The sequence below is a fragment of the Paroedura picta genome, chromosome 3 (genome assembly GCF_049243985.1).
Source record: "Paroedura picta isolate Pp20150507F chromosome 3, Ppicta_v3.0, whole genome shotgun sequence".
Taxonomy (NCBI): domain Eukaryota; kingdom Metazoa; phylum Chordata; class Lepidosauria; order Squamata; family Gekkonidae; genus Paroedura; species Paroedura picta.
Genome location: NC_135371.1, coordinates 62,890,231 through 62,911,593, shown reverse-complemented (window position 1 = coordinate 62,911,593; position 21,363 = coordinate 62,890,231). Strand labels below are relative to the sequence as shown.

The following is a 21,363-nucleotide window of genomic DNA, read 5'->3' as shown; positions in this document are numbered from 1 at the left end:
GATGCGCGGGCGCGGCCCGCGGGCGCGGCCTGCGGGTGCGGCCCGATGCGTGGGCGCGGCCCATGGGCGCGGCCCGATGTGTGGGCGCGGCCCACGGGCGCGGCCCGATGCGTGGGTGTGGCCCGCGCCCCGATCCCCTGCCGGTCCCCAACCTCAGAAAGGTTGGGGACCACTGTGTTAAGGGGTTGCTTTATTAAACTAAATATACTTCCCCCCCCAGTTTATCATCTGGAGTAGACAGATATCCAAAAGCTGGCTATTCCTTATGAAATACTGTTTAGATAACATTATCACAACCAAATGATTGCAACCTTGTTTATCTGTTGCTACTGTTGCAAAACGTTCATTACCTGAAACTGCAATCATGGATCCCTGGTCCATCAATGCAAAAACTAACTCTGCATACTACTATCTCCATGACTTGGGAGACATCACTCATGTGACTTGGACCACTGTCTCAAGGCCCCAGTTGCTCTCCTTTGAGCCTGACAGTAAAGTCTATGGATCAGGAAGTACTGAGCCAGACCCCTAGCAACTACAGCAATGGGAAACACTCCAGCACAAGTCTGAAGAAAAGTTGTTTTTTATGCCCCACTTTTTAATACCTGAAGGAGTCTCAAAGCAGCTTACAATCTTCTTTCCCCATAACAGATACCCTGTGAGGTAGGTGGGGCTGGGGCTCTGAGAGAACTGTGACTACCTCAAGGTCCGCCAGCTGGCTGCATGTGGAGGAATGTGGAATCAAACCCGGTTCTCCAGTTTAGAGGCTACCCCTCTTAACCACATGCTAGTTCTCCAGAAGACCAAGACCACCTAGGTATGGACAATGCCATGACATTCATGCCAGGGTAAGTCTAAAAAGGCAAGGTAAAGGAAAGCATACTTCATCCCTCCACACAACTGTCCCAGGGAGTCTCTGTGACCCAGCTAGCTCCTCAAACAGAACATACCAGGATCTTGGGTGGGGATTTCATGGGCTCCTTGTCTTTGGGCATGATTCGTATGTAGAATATTGCTGGGAAGATGAATATCAGGCAGGGGGCCGAAGTGGCACCTGTGAAGCAACAGAGAACAGGTTTTGGTGGCTGAAAAAAAAAATGCTCCAGGATGAGAGACCCCTCACTAGGCCACCCTACCTCACATACTTTTCCTTGTAAAAAAATGATACAAAAATGAGCTGGCATGGTCCTTGGCCTTGCCCCACTGCTCTGGCCAAGTCAGACAACCTATTGATTTCCCCCTAGGAATGGAATTTGAGATTAACATCAGCAGAGAAATAAACAATGTTTGAATGGCTGAAGGGGGGGGTGGCCTCTGAAATCATACAGCAAACAAAAATGTTGTAGACAGTGGCCTTGATCTCTGGAACACACGGTCCCAGTGTGATCACGGGATCGCAATGTGGAACTCTTCCTGTGATTAGCGCTCTCAGAATCCAACTGGCCACAAAGCGGGGTGACGCAAATCATGGAGTTCAAGTTGTGTACCCGGGAGTTCCACTGATTGCCTCAGAGGTGGGTAGAAATTATTCTGGCCAAGGCAATGTCCTTCATCTGCCTGGCTGGGGAGGAGAGAACTAATGAATTAGGAAGGGGCTTTGAATTGCCATCCATGCACTGTAAGAACAGCCTTGGTGGGACAATTTAATTGACTCCACTAAGCACCACCCATAGAGGAATATATACAATTAGTGTATCAGAACGCAAAATCCATTTTCTGCAGAGGAGAAACATGACACAGGATTTAGTACTCCGCATGTATTCAGAAGTCACTTGACTATTGTTTCTACAGAACAGATTTTCTGTGTTTCTAAAGAACACAGGAGCTATCCTCAGTGGAGACAGAAATGGCCAGTCAGACAAGCTCATGGTTTCAAAATTAGCCATTTTTACTCCTGTCTGAGGCCCAAAGTATCCAGTCAGAGTACCACTACTTCAGATAACGTAGAGTCATCTGATGTACAGAACTCGGCTCCTGTCTGGCTCTGCGGAAGCAGCAAACATGCAAAATTCACAGAAGGGGTTGCTTTAGGAAACATACTTTATCAATCACTTTATTAAAATAGTAGCTACCAGAACACAGGAGATATTCTGTACTTAAATAGTTATGCATCCTCTGTTTAATACCTTTGCTTGAAGCCTTCAAGACATCATTTTTGTACCACTATAATAATAATCTTTGCACACACATCACACACAGACAAAACAGGCACAGCCAGCAACTCATTTTGGTAAATATTTGGAAAGAACCAAGTAGTAAATGGAGTCTAGGGGATTTAGGAAGGATTATCCATGATTTCCCCTGGGCAAACTGGCTCAGTTGGTGGGGAAGCTGTGAGTACCACATGGAAACTTGCAAGCAGAGGAGGAGAGACAAAGAGATTCCCCGAATATGGAACACAACTCACCAATCAGACCAAAGATTCCCAGAATGGATGGGGCAAAAATGACAAGCAAATTAATAGATGTCAGCAATACCACAGCAATTATAATGTGCCGAATCCAGCTGAAGTCCTTGTCTTGAAACAGCATTTGCTGAATGGCACGACGCACCTGAGGATTAAAATAAAAGTGGGTGACATCAGGTTTCCCTCTCCAGAAACACTTCACAGTTCTTACCTGCTTGCATTTTAAGCCTGTCTATCCTGTCCTCTTGTGGCACAGGGTGGTAAGGCAGCCGACCTGCTGTCTGAAGCTCTGACCATGTGGCTGGAAGTTCGATCCCAGCAGCTGGCTCAAGGTTGACTTAGCCTTCCATCCTTCCGAGGTTGGTAAAATGAGTACCCAGCTTGCTGGGGGGTAAAACAGTAATGACTGGGGAAGGCAAACCACCCTGTATTGAGTCTGCCATGAAAACGCTAGAGGGCGTCACCCCCAAGGGTCAGACATGACCCGGTGCTTGCACAGGGCATACCTTTACCTTTATCTTATCACAACCTTATCACAACAATCCGTGATCCTACTTGGTTATGATCTTTGTCCCACTGGACAGCCAGTTTCTTCAGACTTCATAAAAGCTCTCCTTTTGGATGCCAAGAAGACTCTTCTTTGGGCCTTAGCTGCTTCCGTCCGTACCCCAGCTATTTCCCAACCATAGGAACACATTCCTGGCCCTTAACTTAAGAAGAAACCAGATGCATGCTTAACTCAGGAGTGCAGTTGATGGGGACTAGCTCAACATAGATCCCATGCTGATAGTGTCAAGCAAAATCCTGAAGGATTCCTCACTTCCATATGGCCACCCGTGAGGTTAAATTTGACCAAAGCTACAGGGGTGTTTACACAAGTAGCTTGAGATGTGCAGTTGTACCCACGTCATTCAGGCCCCCAGCAGCAAACACACAGAGGAATAACATAGTGCAATAAGCAGCAGAATTATACCCTCCTGATCTTATTGATTTCAATGGACTTGCAAGAGTGCAACTTTGCTTAGGACTTCATTGGTAGCTCCACAGCACTCATAAGACCTCCTCGCCTCACCATCAGCGGCAGTGAGGCGGGGCACCGAGGGGGGCAGCCCCCAGCAAGTGGAGCGGAAGGAGCAGGGAGGGGCTTGAACGGGCAGGCCCAGGGGCTTGGGCTATCTTTTCTACTGCCAGGGGTCTGTCATTTGGGACACAACAGTAGCATGTGGACCGAGTGCTCCTGCCATTTATTCCCAGGTTTCTGGTTTGTTTACCAATGAATGACCAAAGATGATTCGCAGTCTAGGAACTGGACTTGAGACAGATTTCTGGTAAAAAGTGCAGGAAGACTGCCCCCACCCCCCAGCCTTCCCCCAATTTCCTGAGAACAGGACTCACTGGGAAAAGGACAATGGGCACTGTCAGCGTCACAGCAGTGAGCACAGCCACACGCACACACAGAACCAGCACATCGAATGGGTCCACTCTGCTGTAGGTGTGTAGCAGTTCTGATTCCACCTGGCCTGGAGAGGACAGAGAAGAAACCATAGCATTACCTGACCAGGCCTCATAACTAGCAAGGGGTTTATATATTTGGGACACAACAGAACTGTGTTTAATAGGGGTAGGATGTGAAGATGCTGGCCATCTCTGCACCTAAGTAGGGCACCAGAGAACAGCAAGAGAAAGGGCATCCTGCCACTGCATAAATATTATCCAGCACACAACATGGAAGAAGGAAGGAAGCTCAGAGGGACTTCTTACTAAAGGGGCCTCTTGTAAATGCACAGGAATGGCTCCAGCAAGAGGCTGAATAGACGGCCAGCTTTGTAAAACATGGAAAGAACCACAGCACTTGTCTGGCTCAGGAGATGCCAAATTTGGGCATTGGGTGAACACATAAGAACAGTCTTCAGTTAAACGCAGGTAGTGTTTGAGACACAGTAGTCATAACTATTGTCATCATCATCCCAGGGTCCACCTTTTCTCCACGATCTGGCATAGTAGAAGGGACTTACTGTGGAAAGTGAGGTAGCCAAAGAGGGCAGCCAGGAAATACATGACATACATGACAGCGATGGAAATGTTGGAAATGCACTGCATCTTCTTCTTAGAGGGGCTAAAAGACAACCAGAGACACAACATGAGGGGCAGGATCCTTGATCACTCAGAAAGCCTTGCACCACACACTCCCCCCCCCCCAAAGACAAAGAAGCAATTGGCTATAATCAACTAAGTCCAAAAGTGCAACCATCTCTCCTGCAAAATCAGCATCTACAATGGCACAGCATACTGGTTCTCTTGAGCACTGGGATTTGATATGCAAGCAGTGAAAGACATGGAGCCTTATGAATGAAGTTATGCAAAGACTGATTTGCTCCTTAACCAAACACCACTATCCAGCCATATTTTTTCCCTGGCTTGGTTTGGGACTTTTAGCTACACAGCAAGTCTCTGGCATGGAGTGACCTCTTAAAAATGGACCCTGCAACATCTTTACTCATCTAGGAGCTCCTTTTCTCCACCTCCTGAATCACTCCATTGCCAGACTATGGTACTGGATCATCAGCATGTCTGAATACTTACTCCTTCAGCTCGGTGTAGATAGGTAGAACTTCAGGATGACACACAAAAGCAAATGCCATTATGGGGATGGTGTAGGCTGTCTGCAAGAGACCAAAGAAAGAGGAGGGAGGAGATGACTGGGCACTGCTGGGCAGGTTCCTTTTTACCTGGGCAAGCCTGATCAGATCTCAGAAGCTAAGCAAGGTCGGCCCTGGCTAGTACTTGATTGGGTGACCTCCAAGGAATACCAGGTCATGAGCTGGGGCAGGCATTGGCAAACCACCTCTGAACGTCTCTTGCCTGGGCAGCTAGACAATCTTAGGATCTCCTGGTCACATTACACACATGCCATATATGATAAATAAATAATAACAGCAGCTTCTGTGACTGGGAGGCATGAAGGCAAGCATCACTGATAGGATTAGCTCTAGGGAAAGATGTTGGGTGCTTCCTTGTGTTTTTAGCGCCAACTCTTGCATCTGTCCCATTAGGAAGTGGTGGTAGGCAGGGGTGCCTTCACCAGTGACAATCCTTTCCTTTTCTCCTGCCTTTCTGTATTCTACTTCTTCTACCACAAGCTGATCTACTGTCAGATCCGTTCATTCCCATCCCTCACTGCCACACTATGCTTTGTCCATGCTCTTCCTTATTAGAAGCCGTCTCCCTGCCTCCTTTCATCAGGCTGCCTGTCACCCTCTCCTTCAAATCCCTCTTCAAACCCTACTTTTTCAGCAAACTGTTACCCTATCTACCCACCACATGTAATTTACCCCATTCTCACCATGGAAGCTTGCCAGGTGACCTACTTCCTCTCATGCTAACCTACCTCACAGGACTGCTGTTATTATAAAGATAAAAGGAAGCTCATGTTGGGTCCCCACTTTGCAGAAAAGCCGCATATAGATAAATGCATGCATACAGTTTGCCCTGTGTTCTTTGACTTGGCTGGCTTCTCTCAAGCTCAGCATTGTTTGGTTTTTGGTAGTTTCTGCTTGGCTTTTGTCAGAATGGTCTTCAAACTGATCTGGTAGCACTTTCTTCTTCACTTCTGGAACCTAACTTCAATAGTTAATGTCACATGACCATGCCATATCTCTAGTCTGTTGCATGTCTGGGCTCAGCTCTATAGCCACAGAGCCATACAGTGACAGCCATCAGCTCAGTCATGACAGTAAAGATGTGGTTTATTCAGCTACACATGCAGCATTCTTTAGTTAAGTCAGTTACATCTATGAAGCTGTGTTAATTGGTTTGTTTGTTATCCCCACTGGCTGTATTATGAATCCACCCCTCTGACCTGAGAGTTGAGTGTGAACAAGCTTGAAGAGCAGATGTCTTCCTCAGATTCCTGGATGACAGCGTGGTCATTCTGATAGTTGCTGGTACTGACGGGGGTGTAGTTCAGGCTGCTTGAGGTGTTGCTGAACCGGTCAGGAAGTGGACAGGGAATATGAAACGTTTTGTAGATTACCTGCGGTGAGAAAACAAAAATTATCACTCCAGCAGTTTCAGAACCCACTGACGCTATGGCACTGTTTGTTGTTTTGTTTTACTCACCCTGGCCATTTTTTCTCAGATTCCTTTCAGCTTGGCCCATTAACAAATATTTATATGTAAGGCCAAAACTGTGCTGCAAACATTTTACTGAGCATTCCACAGATTTATCAGAGCACCCTAAAAGCCACACCATCTAACGCAAAAACCCACGACTGTAGCTGAGATGCAGCTGATGCCCATGCAACTGAAAAGGCAGTGGTTCTGGAAGACTCAGTAGCCCTCATTAAAAAACTGAATCACAAAGGTAGAGGAAGAAAATCCTAAAAGGGTGGGCAGAAACTAGAGATTGTCAAATAATCCTGGCAACATGAGGGCAATCCACAGGTGTCTCTGGTCTGCTTGGTGGCTGTTAGAATGAAAGGAATTAAATTAGAGTGTTTGTCCTATGGCCCTATGGGGGTGGGTCCCGTCATGTGCATATCCCATTTCTACATCAGGATGGTATAGTGGTTAGGAGTGCGGACTTCTAATCTGGCATGCCAGGTTCGATTCTGCGCTCCCCCACATGCAGCCAGCTGGGTGACCTTGGGCTCACCATGGCACTGCTAAAACTGTTCGGATCGAGCAGGAATATCAGGGCTCTCTCAGCCTCACCCACCCCACAGGGTGACTGTTGTGGGGAGAGGAAAGGGAGGGCGATTGTAAGCCGCTTTGAGCCTCCTTCAGGTAGAGAAAAGCAGCATATAAGAACCAACTCTTCTTCTTCTTCTTCTTCTTCTTCTTCTTCTTCTTCTTCTTCTTCTTCTTCTTCTTCTTCTTCTTCTTCTTCTTCTTCTTCTTCTTCTTCTTCTTCTTCTTCTAGAAGAGCAGTGGCATCTCAACTGGAGAACTAGGCTTGACTCCCCCCTCTACCACGTGTAGCCAGTGGAGTGACCTTGGGTTAGTCAAAGTGCTCTCAGAGCTCTCTCAGCCCCACCTACCTCAAAGGATGTCTGTTGTAGGGAAAGGAAGGGAAAGGTGTTCATAAGCTACTTTGGGACACTTTCAGGTAGTGAAAAGCAGGGCATAAAAAGCAGCTCTTCACTTTTCTTCTAAGCTAATTCCCTTTAAGGTATCACAATGGGGCTGCCCCCTTCAGTGATCGAATATAACAAAACCACCTCTGATCCTAATTAATACCCTCCAAATTATGAAAGAGACAGTTCCCTTAATAGCATAAAGGGGAAGCGGAAACCAGGGGTGGGAGATGTGCAAATAACAGGGTCCACATCCCACCACCAGTTACTACCCATTACTGAGTTCATTTATACTATTACGTAAAACCATGAGGCACACAAAGGATGGATTACAATGTCTCTACACTAATACGCACAGTATGGGAAACAAGCAGGAGGAACTAGTAGTCTTAATAGAGGAAGGGGGCTATGACCTAATAGGAATCACAGAAACTCGGTGGGATAATACTCACAATTGGAATACTAAAATTGAGGGGTACAATCTATTAAAAAGGGACAGACAAGTAAAGAAGGGAGGAGGTGTAGCAATATATGTTAAGAATCTTTATACCTGTGAAGAAATACAGGTACCGGAGCATGAAAGTTCAATTGAGTATTTGGGTAAATATAAAAGGAGTAGGAAATGAGAGTGGTATTATTGTGGGGGTCTGCTATAAACCACTAAGCCAGTCGGAGGACTTGGATGAGATACTCCCATACCAAATTACACAATTCCCAAAGAGGGGGAACCAGTGGTCATGGGTGACTTCAATTACTCAGATATCTGTTGGAAGACCAACTCTGCTAAAAATACAATGTCCATTAATTTCTTAACTTATCTTGCCGACAAGTTCGTTTCCCAGAAAGTAGAGAGGGGAACCAGGGGCTCTGCTATTTTAGACTTGATTCTCATCAATAGAGAAGAACTGGTAGATGAGGTGGAAGTAGTGGGCACACTTGGTAGTAGTGACCATGTGATTTTGGAATTTTCAATTGTGGGAAAGAGAAAACTTTTATGTGGTTGGATGTATAGACTGGACATCAGGAAAACAGATTTTAGCAGACATAAAGGTATTTTGGGTAGAGTCCCGTGGTCAGAAAGACTTAAAGAGATGGGAGTCCAAGAGAGCTGGGAGTTTCTTAAAAGTGAAATACTGATGGCTCAATCACAAACAATTTCCTAAGAAGAAAAGATGGAAGGAGCCTAAGGAAGCCAAGGTGGCTCCATAAGCAGCTGTCAAATGATTTGAGGAATAAAAAAGAGTCATTTAGGAAATGGAAGAAAGGCCTTATTACCAAGAAAGAGTATAAACAAACAACCAATAATTGTAGGGAGAGTGTTAGAAAAGCTAAATATGAACTTAGGTTAGCAAGAAGTGCTAAACATAGCAAAAAGGGCTTCTTTAGTTATATTTCAAGTAAGAAAAAGAATAAGGACTCTGTAGGACCACTGTGAGGACAAGAAATTGAAATTATAACAGATGATGAAGAGAGGGCTGAACTGCTTAACTCCTATTTCTCCTCAGTCTTGTCTTGTGTTGGAAATAGTGTTCAACGTGGCAAAAACGTGTCACAACAGGGGGGATGGAAATGGTGACCTAGGATCACTGTGGGGGCAGTCCATAAACCTTTTGGGCCAGATGAATTACATCCAAGGGTACTAAAAGAACTTGCAGATGTAATCTCTGAACTTCTGTCCTATCTTTCTGACACTTCTTGGAGAACAGGTGAGGTGCCAGATGATTGGAGGCGGGCAAATATTATCCCCATCTTCAAGAAAGTAAAAAAGGAGGATCCGGGTAACTACCGACCTGTCAGCTTGACATCTGTAGCTGGCAAAACTTTGGAACAAATCATCAAACAGTTGGTCCTTGAGCAGCTGGAACATGGGTTTCGCAAGATCAAGTCATGTCAGACCAACCTTTTCTCTTTTTTCAAGAAAGTTACTACCTTGCTGGATCAGGGGAATGCTGTGGACATAGTTTATCTGGATTTCAGTATAGCTTTTGATAAGGTTCCATATTACAGTCTTTTTGACTGTAAAATGCGTTGGTAAAATGCGGTATGGATCCCAATTCTGTCAGGTGGGTCGATAACTGGTTGACAGATTGTATCCAAAGGGTACTGTTAATGGTTCAGCATCATATTGGAAGAGAGTGACAAGTGGAGTACCCCAGGGATCTGTCCTGGGGCCTGTAACATATTTATAAATGATTTGGATGAGGGATTAGAGGGGGTACTTATTAAATTTGCAGACAATACTAAACTGGGAGGGGTAGCAAACACAAAACAAGACAGAATGATCTTGATAAGCTTGAGAAGTGGTCTGAAGTGAATAAAATGAAATTAAATCGGGACAAAAATAAAATTTTGAATTTAGTTAGGAAAAAACATATACACCAATATAGGATGGGGGAGACTTTTCCTGGCAGTAGCATGTGCAAAAAGGATCTAGGAGTCTTAGTAGACCATACATTGAACATGAGTCAGCGGTGTGACTTGGTGACTAAAAGGACAAGTGGGATTTTGGGCTGTATCAAACGGAGTATTGTGTCCAGATCACGGGAGGTGATGGTACCATTTTACTCTGCTCTGGTTCGACCTGACTTGGAGTACTGTGTTCAGTTTGGGGCACCCCAATTGAAGAGGGATGTTGACAAACTGGAGCGTGTCCAGAGGAGAGCAACAAAGATGGTGAGGGGTTTGGAGACCAAGACGTATGAAGAAAGGTTGGGGGTGCTTGGTCTGTTTAGCCTGGAGATGGGATGACTGAGAGGGGATCTGATAACCATCTTCAAGTATTTAAAAGGCTGCCATATAGACAATAGAGCAGAATTGTTTTCTCTTGCCCTGGAGGGATGGACCAGAACCAATGGGATGAAATTAATTCAAAAGAAATTCCAAATAAACATCCAGAAGAAGTTCCTGACAGTTAGAGCAGTTTCTCAGTGGAACAGGCTTCCTCAGGAGGTGGTGGGTTCTCCATCTATGGAAATTTTTAAACAGAAGCTGGACAGCCATCTGACGGAGAGGCTGATTCTGTGAAGACTTAAGGGGGTGGCAGGTTACAGTGGATGAGCAATAGGGTTATGAGTGTCCTGCATAGTGTAGGGGGTTGGACTAGATGACCCGGGAGGTATCTTACAACATATGATTCTATATGTTGAGACAGCCCTCTGCAGCATAAAAGTTCACCATGCATTAGCTAGGGCTGGAGGAGGTTTTATCTTATTATTTATTTATTTACGGTCATTTAGACCAAAATTTTTGAAGCACTACTATACAATAGTAGTTTGTAAAGGGAAGGTAATACATTAAAAGGATAAAAATGCATCAACAATAAAACTTAAAACTTCTCCACCATAAAAACCAACATTTAGAAGCATTAACTTCCGTTGACTATTTTACACGGATAAAATGAGCCATAAAAGCTATAAAACTAATAAAACTGTTAAGATATAAAACAAAAGACAAGATTAAGAGGCGTGCGATACATCTACTAACTAAAAAACATAAGAAGTTCTGTGGACCTATTATGGCTATACATGAGTGACCCATTCTTTCCTAATTCTTAAAGCTAGCCACGCAAATTTTGCTACTTTGCTAGTTAACAAATTATCTGTATCTGATAGCAATATTTGCAGGCAATGCCTTCTCAGGTCGCGAGGGAATTCTATAAGCATTGTTACTAATGCACCTGTGCGAATATGATTATACAGCTTGCACTCAAATAAGATGTGTTCTGTGTTGTCTACTTGACCCTCATTGCAGATACAGAGTCAATCCTTGAGAGGGAGTCCATCAAATTTCCCACTCAAGTAAGCAGAGGGCAGGGCATTGTGACGAAGGAGGGTAAAGGATCTCCTGTGCTCAGGATTTACCACTTTTCTTAGATATTGCATCTGGGTGTTCCTGTTTAGGAGATCTTTCCTAAAGAGTGGGTCCTGAATATTGTTGAGATCATGTTGTCTCTCTACGTCTATCACTCTTGTCTTAACAAAATCTATAGACTTGTCATAACCCATAGACAAAAACAATTGATATGAGAGACCATAGTAGCACAACCTTTTAGTGAGTGCAATTTGCCAAGGAGGTTTTATCATACATGTAATATCAAAAGATGCAGCCTGTCCTCACCAACAGCTTCATCCTCTCCATTTCATAATTTGCAACATTTAAGCTCCAATAGATGTTGCCCTCTCTCAACACTTAAAGAAAATTAGTAGGGGGTAGAAATAGGGGTCTGTGGCTACGTGTAGGATGACACCCATCTCTTACCCATGATTTCCACCCCCTGCCACTCCAGGCTGTAAAGAAGTAAGTAGTGAACCCTGCAGCTTAAACATCAGACAAACTGAAGGGAAGGGGGAGATTTCTCCTTCTCCACAATTCCTTGTAGGTCACCCTCTTGAACTGGCTCAGTATGATTTCCAAACCAGCATCCTGACTGCAAAGGGCTGACCCAGGGGTACCAGAAGCCTGAGCAGGTTTGCACAGAGCGAGTCTTGAGGCACACAAGGGAATCGCAGTCTACATGAACAGGCTGATCACTGGACCTGCAATTCTGCTCCCCCCACCCCCCAAAGAAGCACTCAAGCTGTGCTTGGTTCACACGGCCTCATGACAGGTCGAATGCAGTAACAAGCTGACCTCAGACACCAGCCGGGCAGACAGAGTAAGTATTGACAGATGCAGTGCAGTTGCAAAGCTATGATTGGGCACAGAAAGGTGAATTGCTGTTGATGGAAACACAGGGGGGCTGTTTAAATAGCATCCTAAAAGCACATCGCCCAACACATTCCTCCATGTTTCATGCCATGACAGTGGGGGGGGGGGTTACAAGTGACTGGTAAGCAGAACAGGATGGACTCCCCCTGCTGAGAATGACACTGAGGCTATAATCTGCAAGATATCACACCCACGCTTATTTATAGGACTGGGGTGTTTCAAAAAGGAGCAAGAGATGCTGCTGGGTTCCTGTAGGATATGCCCTTGTGAAGAGCTGGGAATGGGGGAGGTAATTTTATTAGATCTGAATGCTTCTAAAGAACCGGTCTGCAAGCTGCCGTAACATGGACAGTTTATTTATTTCAGCAGTTGTCCCGCTTCACAGGGTCAGAGCAGCTTGAAATAATGTGAAAGGCACTAGGTGTGTATATCATCCCCCTTGGCTAGCATCCCACTGTCCAGGGTGGTACCCGAGAGTTGCAGGCACGATTCCTGTTGCTGACGCTTCGGTCACTGCCCCCAGCCTCCTCCCATCACCCTCTTCACTGGCACGAGGCTTCTTCACCCAGAAATAGAACAGTGCTGCTGACAAGGGAGTGAGAACGCGGCAGGGACACGTCTCTGCTGCTGAAACGGCTGCGGGGCAGCCTGCTTGCTATTCACTGTGACGGTTCAGCGACGCTTGCAAACACAGGAGCCATCCAGGCTTAGTGAAAGCAGGGGAAGCAAAACCCAGCTCTTGGGTCAGCTTGCCCAGCTCAAAAGAGGTGTTGCAAGGCCAGGCTCATGGGGTGACTGTGCTGGGGCTGGTTTCTAGATATAGAATCATAGAATCATAGAACCATAGAGTTGGAAGGGGCCATGCAGGCCATCTAGTCCAACCCCCTGCTCAACACAGGATTAGCCCTAAGCATCCTAAAGCATCCAAGAAAAGTGTGTATCCAACCTTTGCTTGAAGACTGCCAGTGAGGGGGAGCTCACCACCTCCTTAGGCAGCCTATTCCACTGCTGAACTACTCTGACTGTGAAAAAGTTTTTCCTGATATCTAGCCTATATCGTTGTACTTGTAGTTTAAACCCATTACTGCGTGTCCTCTCCTCTGCAGCCAGCAGAAACAGCATCCTGCCCTCCTCCAAATGACAACCTTTCAAATACTTAAAGAGGGCTATCATGTCCCCTCTCAACCTCCTTTTCTCCAGGCTGAACATTCCCAAGTCCCTCAACCTATCTTGTGGAAAGGCTAAGTGTCACGGGCAGGAAGGAACGTGTGTCTGCAAGTATGACTTCGGACTAAGCACCAGGTTCTGAAGACGTGCAAAACCCTGCCTGCAACCATCTTCTTTTACTAAGAAGGGTTTGCATCTACCCCCTCACCCCCATCAACCTAGATTTCCCTTTGTCCCATTTTCCTTCAGGTGTTTCTGGAAAACAGAAAGGTCTCCAGAAATAAAATAACCACTTAATGGGGCTTATGGCCAGGGAAGGTTCTCAGGATGGCACTGTAAGGCTGGAATCCTAAGTGGCGCAAGCAGGACTATGCTTGAGGAAGGCAGCTTCCCCACCTCCCCTGTCCTGCCTTCTATGCCCTTTAGAACCAGGCTCCTGTACAGGCCACTGTGAGGGGAACACAGCGGATCTGCAGTGGGAGAGGAAATTGGCAGAAGTTGCCCTGCCTTCTTCCACCAATACAAAGGCCAGCACAGTTTCTGTTGTGTCCACCAAATGGCAACTTAGGATCCAGCCCTTAAAACTGACAGTGACACAAAAGTTTTAATAACAAGCCTGTTAGGATTGTTTGCTTTCCGCAGGGCCTGTAAGACCCTGTAAGAGCTCTTCCACCAGGCGTTTGGTTGAGGCCAGGGTAGACCCTCGGTGTTTCCATCAAGGACCCCTTCCCAAAGTCTATCAGAGTCTATTAGACCCGCAGCCACTCACTCCTAGTGGAAGAAAACTTGGCCTCCATCTGAACGAGGTGGGATGGGATAGATTATTGGTGTTTTGACCACTTGCTTGTTTCATTGTAAACTAGGGGCAAAGCCCATTGTATCCAAGAATACAACGGGCGCTAGAGCTTGGCAGTGGGAAGAGGAAGGGGAGGAGTTGTCCAGTCTGTAAGGGCATGGGGTTGAATGTGTGTGTTGTGTGGGAGGTTGTGGTGGCAAGGTGGCAAATGAGGGTGTGGGTGTGGAGATATGGGTGTCAAGAACCTGTGGTGTGGAATGTTCGTTGAGTGTGGGAGAGGACTGACCTTTGGGAATTGTGGCATAGTGGTTACAGATGAGATTTCCAGAGCCATGTCCTCAGATATGTGAAGGGAAAATCAGACTGGAGACTCTTCTTAGGGGAAGATTACATGGCAACCAATTCCCCCCAGTTCTGTGTCATTTCCCTTCCTGTGTGAATTAGGTCACAGACACCGAAATGCCCCTCTGCCCTAATACACAGTACACAGGTGTCCACCCTGTTCCTGCTTTTCCATTTTTTCACTGTTGATAAAATGTTATGTGCCCACATGCTTCTTTCATGGTTGCTCCTTAGAAGAATGGATTTTTGTACCCTATTGCTTACTACCCAAAGGAGTCTCAAAGCGGTTCAGAAACACCTTTTCCATTTGTCTCCCCACAATAGTGAACCTATGAGGTATGTGGGGCTGTGAGAGGTCTGAGAGAACTGGGAATGGGCCGCAGTGACCCAACAGGCCTCAGGTGTCTCAAAGCATTTTCCAATCGTCTTCCCTTCCTCTCCCCATAACAGACTCCCCGTGATGCTGGTCTGCCTGTTTGCGCCCCAGAATACAAACCGTTGCTGGTAAGGGCTGGCCATAGCCCATAGCCTAGGAGGGACACTCCTGCACCACTCCCTCCCAACTGCAGGCAAAAATGGCTCCTTTGAAGGCTGGATTCTGAGGCATTGAACGATTTTGAAGTCCCACCTCCAAACCTCCAGGAATATTTCCAACCCAGGGGTAGCCAACCTCTAGTTGGGGCCTGGAGAGCTCCTGGAATTACAGCTCACCTGCAGAGTATAGAGATCAGCTCCCCAGGCAGAAAGGGCTACTTTGGACAGGGTTTTAGGAGAGAAGAAACATTTAAGGCCTCCCATACAGGTTGTTGTTGAATTTAAAGACTTGAGGCGTACTGCACAGGGTTGTTGTGCAGATGATACAGGATACAAAAGAACCAGTTTTGTCTGCAGAATAACGCTGTGCAGTGACCTCAAATCTGCAGAGAGTTGCAAAGAAGAAAGACACATGGCTTGGCTGTGTCTAACCCCCGGCCAGAGCAGTATTTTAAGTGAGAAGGGCTTTTCTGTGGCCTCCCTGTCAGCCAACTGTTTGGCAGAAGGGGAAAGTCCCCCCCCCCTCAAAACAAAGGCCCTTCCCTGCACTGCCCTTGGAAATGTCTCCGTCCCCTCAGTCAGAGCCTGTCAGAGCCTCCTTTGCAGAAGGCCTGAAGGGAGGGGGAAGGAGTGCACTCTGCAGCCTCCTGCCAGCTCTGTCAGGGTTCTGAAGCAATTTGCAGTTGGATATGACAGTGAGGACAGCCTTGGGGCAAAAAGGGCTGGTGCAGCCTGTCCAAGCCTCATCTCCCTTGGCAGCCCTACTGACCTCCTTTCCCTGTGGTGGTCAGGAGCAGACTGGCAGCCATGTCTGGATGGATGAAATTTTGGCCCCTCTGCTTGTCAGTCCAAGGCCAAGGGGGCAATTGTTGCCCCCCCCCATCTCAGACTGAGCCCACCCCAGCACCCCTTACTGTTTTATTAAGAGGGACAGATAGGTTTTTATTGTATTTTAATGTTTTATTCTGTGAACTGCCGTGGATTCTTAGGAAATGCGGCGGTATATAAATTGAAATAATAAATAAATAATAATAATAAGGAACGTTTTTATCAGAAGATGGCTTTATCATGAGATGGCTTCCTGAGGGTAAGCTCTCACAGTAAAGTTCTGCTGACAGTATGGACTTTCATCTGTGGAACAGAACTTTCTCAGCTCTACTATCCCACTGCAGTCCATAATGATCACTGAAAGGCTGCCCCTGTGGAATGGGGGATCCCCCAGGAACATTCCAAAGCCAGAGTCAGAGGGCTGCAGGTGAAGGGGGAAACAGGGAAAAAATAATCGCCTGCCTTTACACTACTTAAAATGTATGGTGTAATCCAAGCCCAAGCAACTAATTTGTTGGAGAAACATAATAACGGCCTCAAAGAAATACATGCCAGCAGCATGGAGTAGTGAATAATGTGGTCAATCAGGACTGGAGAAATTTCTCTTATTTGCTCAGATTTTAAATTTAAAGGATGTCCTTTGGTCAACCTACCCTCATTGCAATAATTGCTGGGAGGATAATGTGAGCCTCCCTCAACTCCTTGGAGGAAGTGTGGAACACACATCTAAAAATAAATGCTAGAAGAGAACTGGCCCTTTCACGGGTACAGTTGCTCCTCCTCCCAACTCACCGAAATCAGGAAGAAGACCATGCAGCTGAGGGAGAATCCACTGGCATAGCCAAGGTAACCTGAGAAGAGAGGAAATCACAAAGTTGCAGGGTATTTGGAATATTCCTGGAAAGATTTTCCTGCCCATGATACCCGATGGACCTCTGGAGGATGGGTAATACTATAGAATGAAGGTGGATGATACATTTTATGAGTCATTAGAAGATTACTGTCTCTCTGGTCTTTCCAGATAGGAGTAATGGACCAGAACACTGGAAATCCAGGTCTAAATCTTCATTCAGCCATGAAGTTCACTGGACAACCTGGGCTCTCAGCCTAAAGGGAGGATAAGATGGAAAAGGAAAGAGCCCTATGTATGTTGCCCCGAGGTTCTTAGAGGAAGGACAAGGTTAAAATGTAATTGACAGATTTTTCATCTACAAGATCAGAAAGCTTTTGGACAGCCAGTTGGGGAGCAGTGAATAAACTGTCAGACTAGGATTTGGGAGATCCAGGTTCAGTTCTCCACTCTGCCCTGGAAGCTGATTGGGTGATCTCAGACCACCCACACATTCGCAGCATAGCCTCCCTCACACCATGGTTAGAAAGATTAAAGCGAGTGATCTTGTAAGCCACTTTGTGTATCCATTAGGGAGACATTTGGAATTTAACTATCTGAAAACATAACTCAAATCACGTCCTTTGCTGTCCACTGTCCCCTTCCTTCTGCCCAAGAATTTTAGACAATGCAGCTTCTCTGGAGGAATGCCCTTTCATAAACTCTCTGTAGTCTAGGAGCAATTTCTGTGTGGTTTCAGCCTAGGGTGCTAGGAAGTGTATACAAATATCCAAACTGCATGAATAGGATCTTTTAGGTGCCCGGACAGCTGGCACCCTCTTTCCTGGTAAACCCACTGAAGAAGCTACCAGGGTCTCCCTGACTCTTCCTGGATTGCAAGCAAGGTGGAATGGTGTGCTAGTGTTTGAGACAGAGGAGTCATACACAGAACAAGAACACTTACCAAGTTGTTTCATGAGAGCCAGGGGAAGGATGATGCTGACAGAGACCATGATTACCAAATAGTTGCCATTCATGTACCAGTCCCTGAAATGACACAGGCTACAGTTAAACCCTATACAGGATTTGGGAATAGAAGACCACACTATATCTGAGCTTTGGCTGAGGCTGGCAGTGTTCACACTATGGGCACAAACCCATGTTGGTTAATGTAAGACTCTAAAGCATCCTCAGGAACAAATTTTGATACAGTTCTACAAAATTTAAACCTCAACAATTTGAATGAAAATTTCATATTAAAATTTTATTTGGATGCTTGTAAGAAATGGGTAAAGGGGAAAGCTCAGTGCATCTAAGTACATCTGGGATCATTCAAGAAAAGCCAAAGCAATCTCTCAACTGAAGAGGGAGAAAAAATGAATGGGAATGGCCTTCCAGACTTTAAAATAGTTAGGAAAGCTATGGGAAAACATGAAGGCTCTCACAGAATCCAGAGAAATTAAAAGGGCTTCTGGTGGTCAGAATGTGTGATTTCAGGATAAAGGGATAGGAAGAGCTGATCCTCATCCTAGCTTCTTATCCTCTTCTCCTGTCTATTCTCTCTTACGTTCATCTACTGGTTACATAAACACTGTGAAACACAGGTTCAAATCCCCATTCTGTCCTAAAGTTCACTGGATGAACTAGTAACTCTTACTGAGTTGAATTGTTACCACAAGGCTGTTGTGAGAATAAAATAAAGAAAGGGAGAAACAGGTATGCAATTCTGAGCTCAGCAGAGCAAGGGAAGGATAAAAATGTGCTAGATTATGTGATCTTACCAGATGTCTAATTTATTACAGGCACAGCATTTGAGTTTTCATTTGCACTTGACTTCAAACTACAGGTGTGCATTTAGCTATTCCAAGCTCAAAAAACCTTGAAAAATTCTTATTGGAATTTTTCAGGTACTAATTCAACCAGATATAGATTTTGATATTTTTCAGCTATCCAAAATATTCAGGATTCTTCAGGACTGCTGAATAGCCAAAGGTGAAGGGTGTTTAAAGAGTTTGCAGTCCCTTTAAACATCTTCCAGGTGAACTCACGGATTGAAGAAGTTTAAAGGGATTGTAGTGTAGTGGGTAGCTGAGGCTTGCAAAAGGCATTAAAATTTTAAAGGGACCATGTTCTCTTTAAAATGTAAATGCCCCCCTCCCTCCATTTGGGGTACCTTCTTTTTCAACCTTTTTCAGACTTGTGGGAGTTGAGGCAAGACACCAGTAGCTTTCCCAATTGGGAGAGTCACTTGTTGGCTCCTTCTTCCCATGCCATCCTGTCAGCCTGCAGAGAGGCTTCTAGAGAGAGTATGTGGGACACAGCTGCAGACTGTCCAGACAAATATCCCCTATCTGGTTGCATCTAGGTATCGGTCTCAGAAGCATCAATCCAAACCACAGCCGAGAGGGTAACATGGACAAAAGACAGCAAGCATGCTGAATTATGGAGATCTGGATCCCCTCAGCATTTGGATGGCTGCCTGAGTAAGAATGTCATGCAAAGCTGCCTTGAGCACCCTGAAAGAAAGGTGGGCTATCAATGTAGCAAAAGTAATGTTAGTCCCAAACATCCACACCTGGCTGTGATACTGGCCAAGCCCAGCCCAGCCCAGCAGAGCAAACAAAAACAACCCTGTGTGCAGAACACTGAGACTTTTGCAGACCATGCTTTGAGGTGCCTGGACCTCGACAGAACAGGCTCTCCTGCTCGGGAATGAATAAAGCTGCTCTCTGTTGGGTGCCTCAGGGGACAACTCTGGCCTGTGCATGAAATTCAGAATGCCCTCCCTGCCCCACTGCCTTCCACTCATCCTGCTGGATGTTTCCCTCTTCCTATGCAAAGCAAGGCCTCCGCTGCCGCTCAGCCTGTCAGGATTTATAAAATCAGATTAACAGAAGCAATGGCAAAATGGGATGTGTTTGCTTTTGGCTGCAAGGCAGGCAGATTTGAGTCTCTGATCTCTCTCCTGCTCTTGCTGTCTCCCTCATCCTTTGAGCAAGGGGCGCTCTCTTTGGTGCTGCAGACTTATTTTAATGAAAGAGGAATTGAGGAAGCAGAGAAAGTTTCAAGACTCCAAAATTCAGCCCTGTCTCAAACCTTACAACCATATTTCCAAACACCCACAACTGGAGCACACTTTTCAACTTAGGGACATTTCCTCAAAAAAAGACTTAATCTCACCTTTGAGAATGAGAGACATGTTATGTATAGCCAGCTGCTTTGCAGTTTCATCTACCAAACCCTTCCCTTCCCCACTAACTCTAAACCCACAGTCTGACCCTCACCCTTTCTCATAGATTCCACATCCAGCTACAGTTAAAGGCCACAGAAAACATGACAAGCTTTAAAGCATTGGGCCTGGGTTCTTGGACCAAATTCACTTTCCCCACAGTCACACATTGGCTACAAGGAATGTCTTTTTTTTTTAATCAGCAGGAACTGCAGTTCGGAGCGGGGGGAATATGCCATCCCCCAATGCTGTTTTCCCAAATCCAAGTAGCCCACAGTTCCTAGCCAAATTGGGTGCCTAATGATTTTCAAAATTACATTTCCTGTAGCTACTTAGGGTCTGTGGAACCACGTTTTCCCATCTGCCTCTGTTAGGCACTGGCCTGACACCTCTCCATGTCTTCAAGCCTGCAAAAGATAGTATTGTCATAGTCCCCCCAGCCATTAAACCTCTCAGCCAGATCTTCTCTATATAGGCAGAAACAGCCAAGAAGTTTTCATGATATTTCTTTGTAACAAGAGGGCCACAGCAGTGAGATCTGAGTTCAGATCTCCACTCAGCCATGAAGCTCACTAGGGTGACCCTGGACCTTGGTCAGCCTAATCTACCATGCAGAGTTGTTGTGAGGTTAAAATAGGACAGGGAAAAACCATGTCTGACACCTTGAGCTCCTTAAAGGAAGGGTTGAATAAAAATGTAATGATGATTTATAGATCCTTTAAAGGTTCTTAGCTTTTAGATTCCCTGTTTGATGCCATGATCTGGGCTCTGTGACTCATAATAGTAGCCATCCATACTTCCAGACTCCCTGCACTTAGGACTGGGCAACTTATCTCTGGCAGAGGAGGAACTAGATGGCAAACGTGCTGCATGAACAATCAAAGAAGGCTGGTCACGCTCTCTATGTCTTTTACACACACACACACACACACACACACACACACACACACACAGAGGAACCAATGGAATTCAGAGTAAAGACTGAAGAGGAAGTGATGCATTGTGTAGGGATTGGAAGTTCACTCTGGTTTAATCCTGCGTTGAGGGTTTTTCAGCGTTGGTGTCAATCAAAAATAGTAGTGGCTTAATTCTGTGAAATCCCTGTGACAGCCTGCCGAGTGAGAGACAAATCCTTCTCCTAGAAAGGGGGGAGGTTTGCTAGAGCTGTATAACAAGGAGGGAGGGGAGCAAGGAATAAGGGTAGGGGATGCCTACATGCATGTCAGCAGCACTGAGGAAGAGCAATCAGTACATTTCTGCCAGCACAGAGTCTCACGCTTTCTCTGGTCCCTTGCTGCACAGATAATCAAAGAGAAAGCCCATACTGTTCCTTTCCCAGAGATGCCCTGTAGTTCCCCTCCTGGCCAAATGCTAAGGAAATCCTGCCTTCAGCCATCAGCAAAGGGATTCCTCAGACGTCTTTCCAAGAAGCACAGCCCAACCGTTCTA

At 45.8% G+C, this 21,363-nt stretch overlaps 1 protein-coding gene across 2 annotated transcripts in view; it reads right to left on the bottom strand.

Moving 5' to 3' along the window:
- SLC38A3 (solute carrier family 38 member 3) overlaps positions 1-21,363 on the bottom strand; it is a 106,600-nt gene that overhangs the window by 6,520 nt on the left and 78,717 nt on the right. For both annotated transcript variants that reach the window (XM_077326015.1, XM_077326016.1), the window contains 8 exons: positions 17,650-17,732; positions 16,649-16,707; positions 6,267-6,440; positions 4,991-5,070; positions 4,423-4,523; positions 3,803-3,927; positions 2,408-2,552; positions 951-1,054 (listed from right to left, as the gene is read on the bottom strand). In XM_077326015.1, coding sequence (XP_077182130.1) covers positions 951-1,054; positions 2,408-2,552; positions 3,803-3,927; positions 4,423-4,523; positions 4,991-5,070; positions 6,267-6,440; positions 16,649-16,707; positions 17,650-17,732 — 871 coding nt within the window. The remainder of the gene's footprint in view (positions 1-950; positions 1,055-2,407; positions 2,553-3,802; positions 3,928-4,422; positions 4,524-4,990; positions 5,071-6,266; positions 6,441-16,648; positions 16,708-17,649; positions 17,733-21,363) is intronic.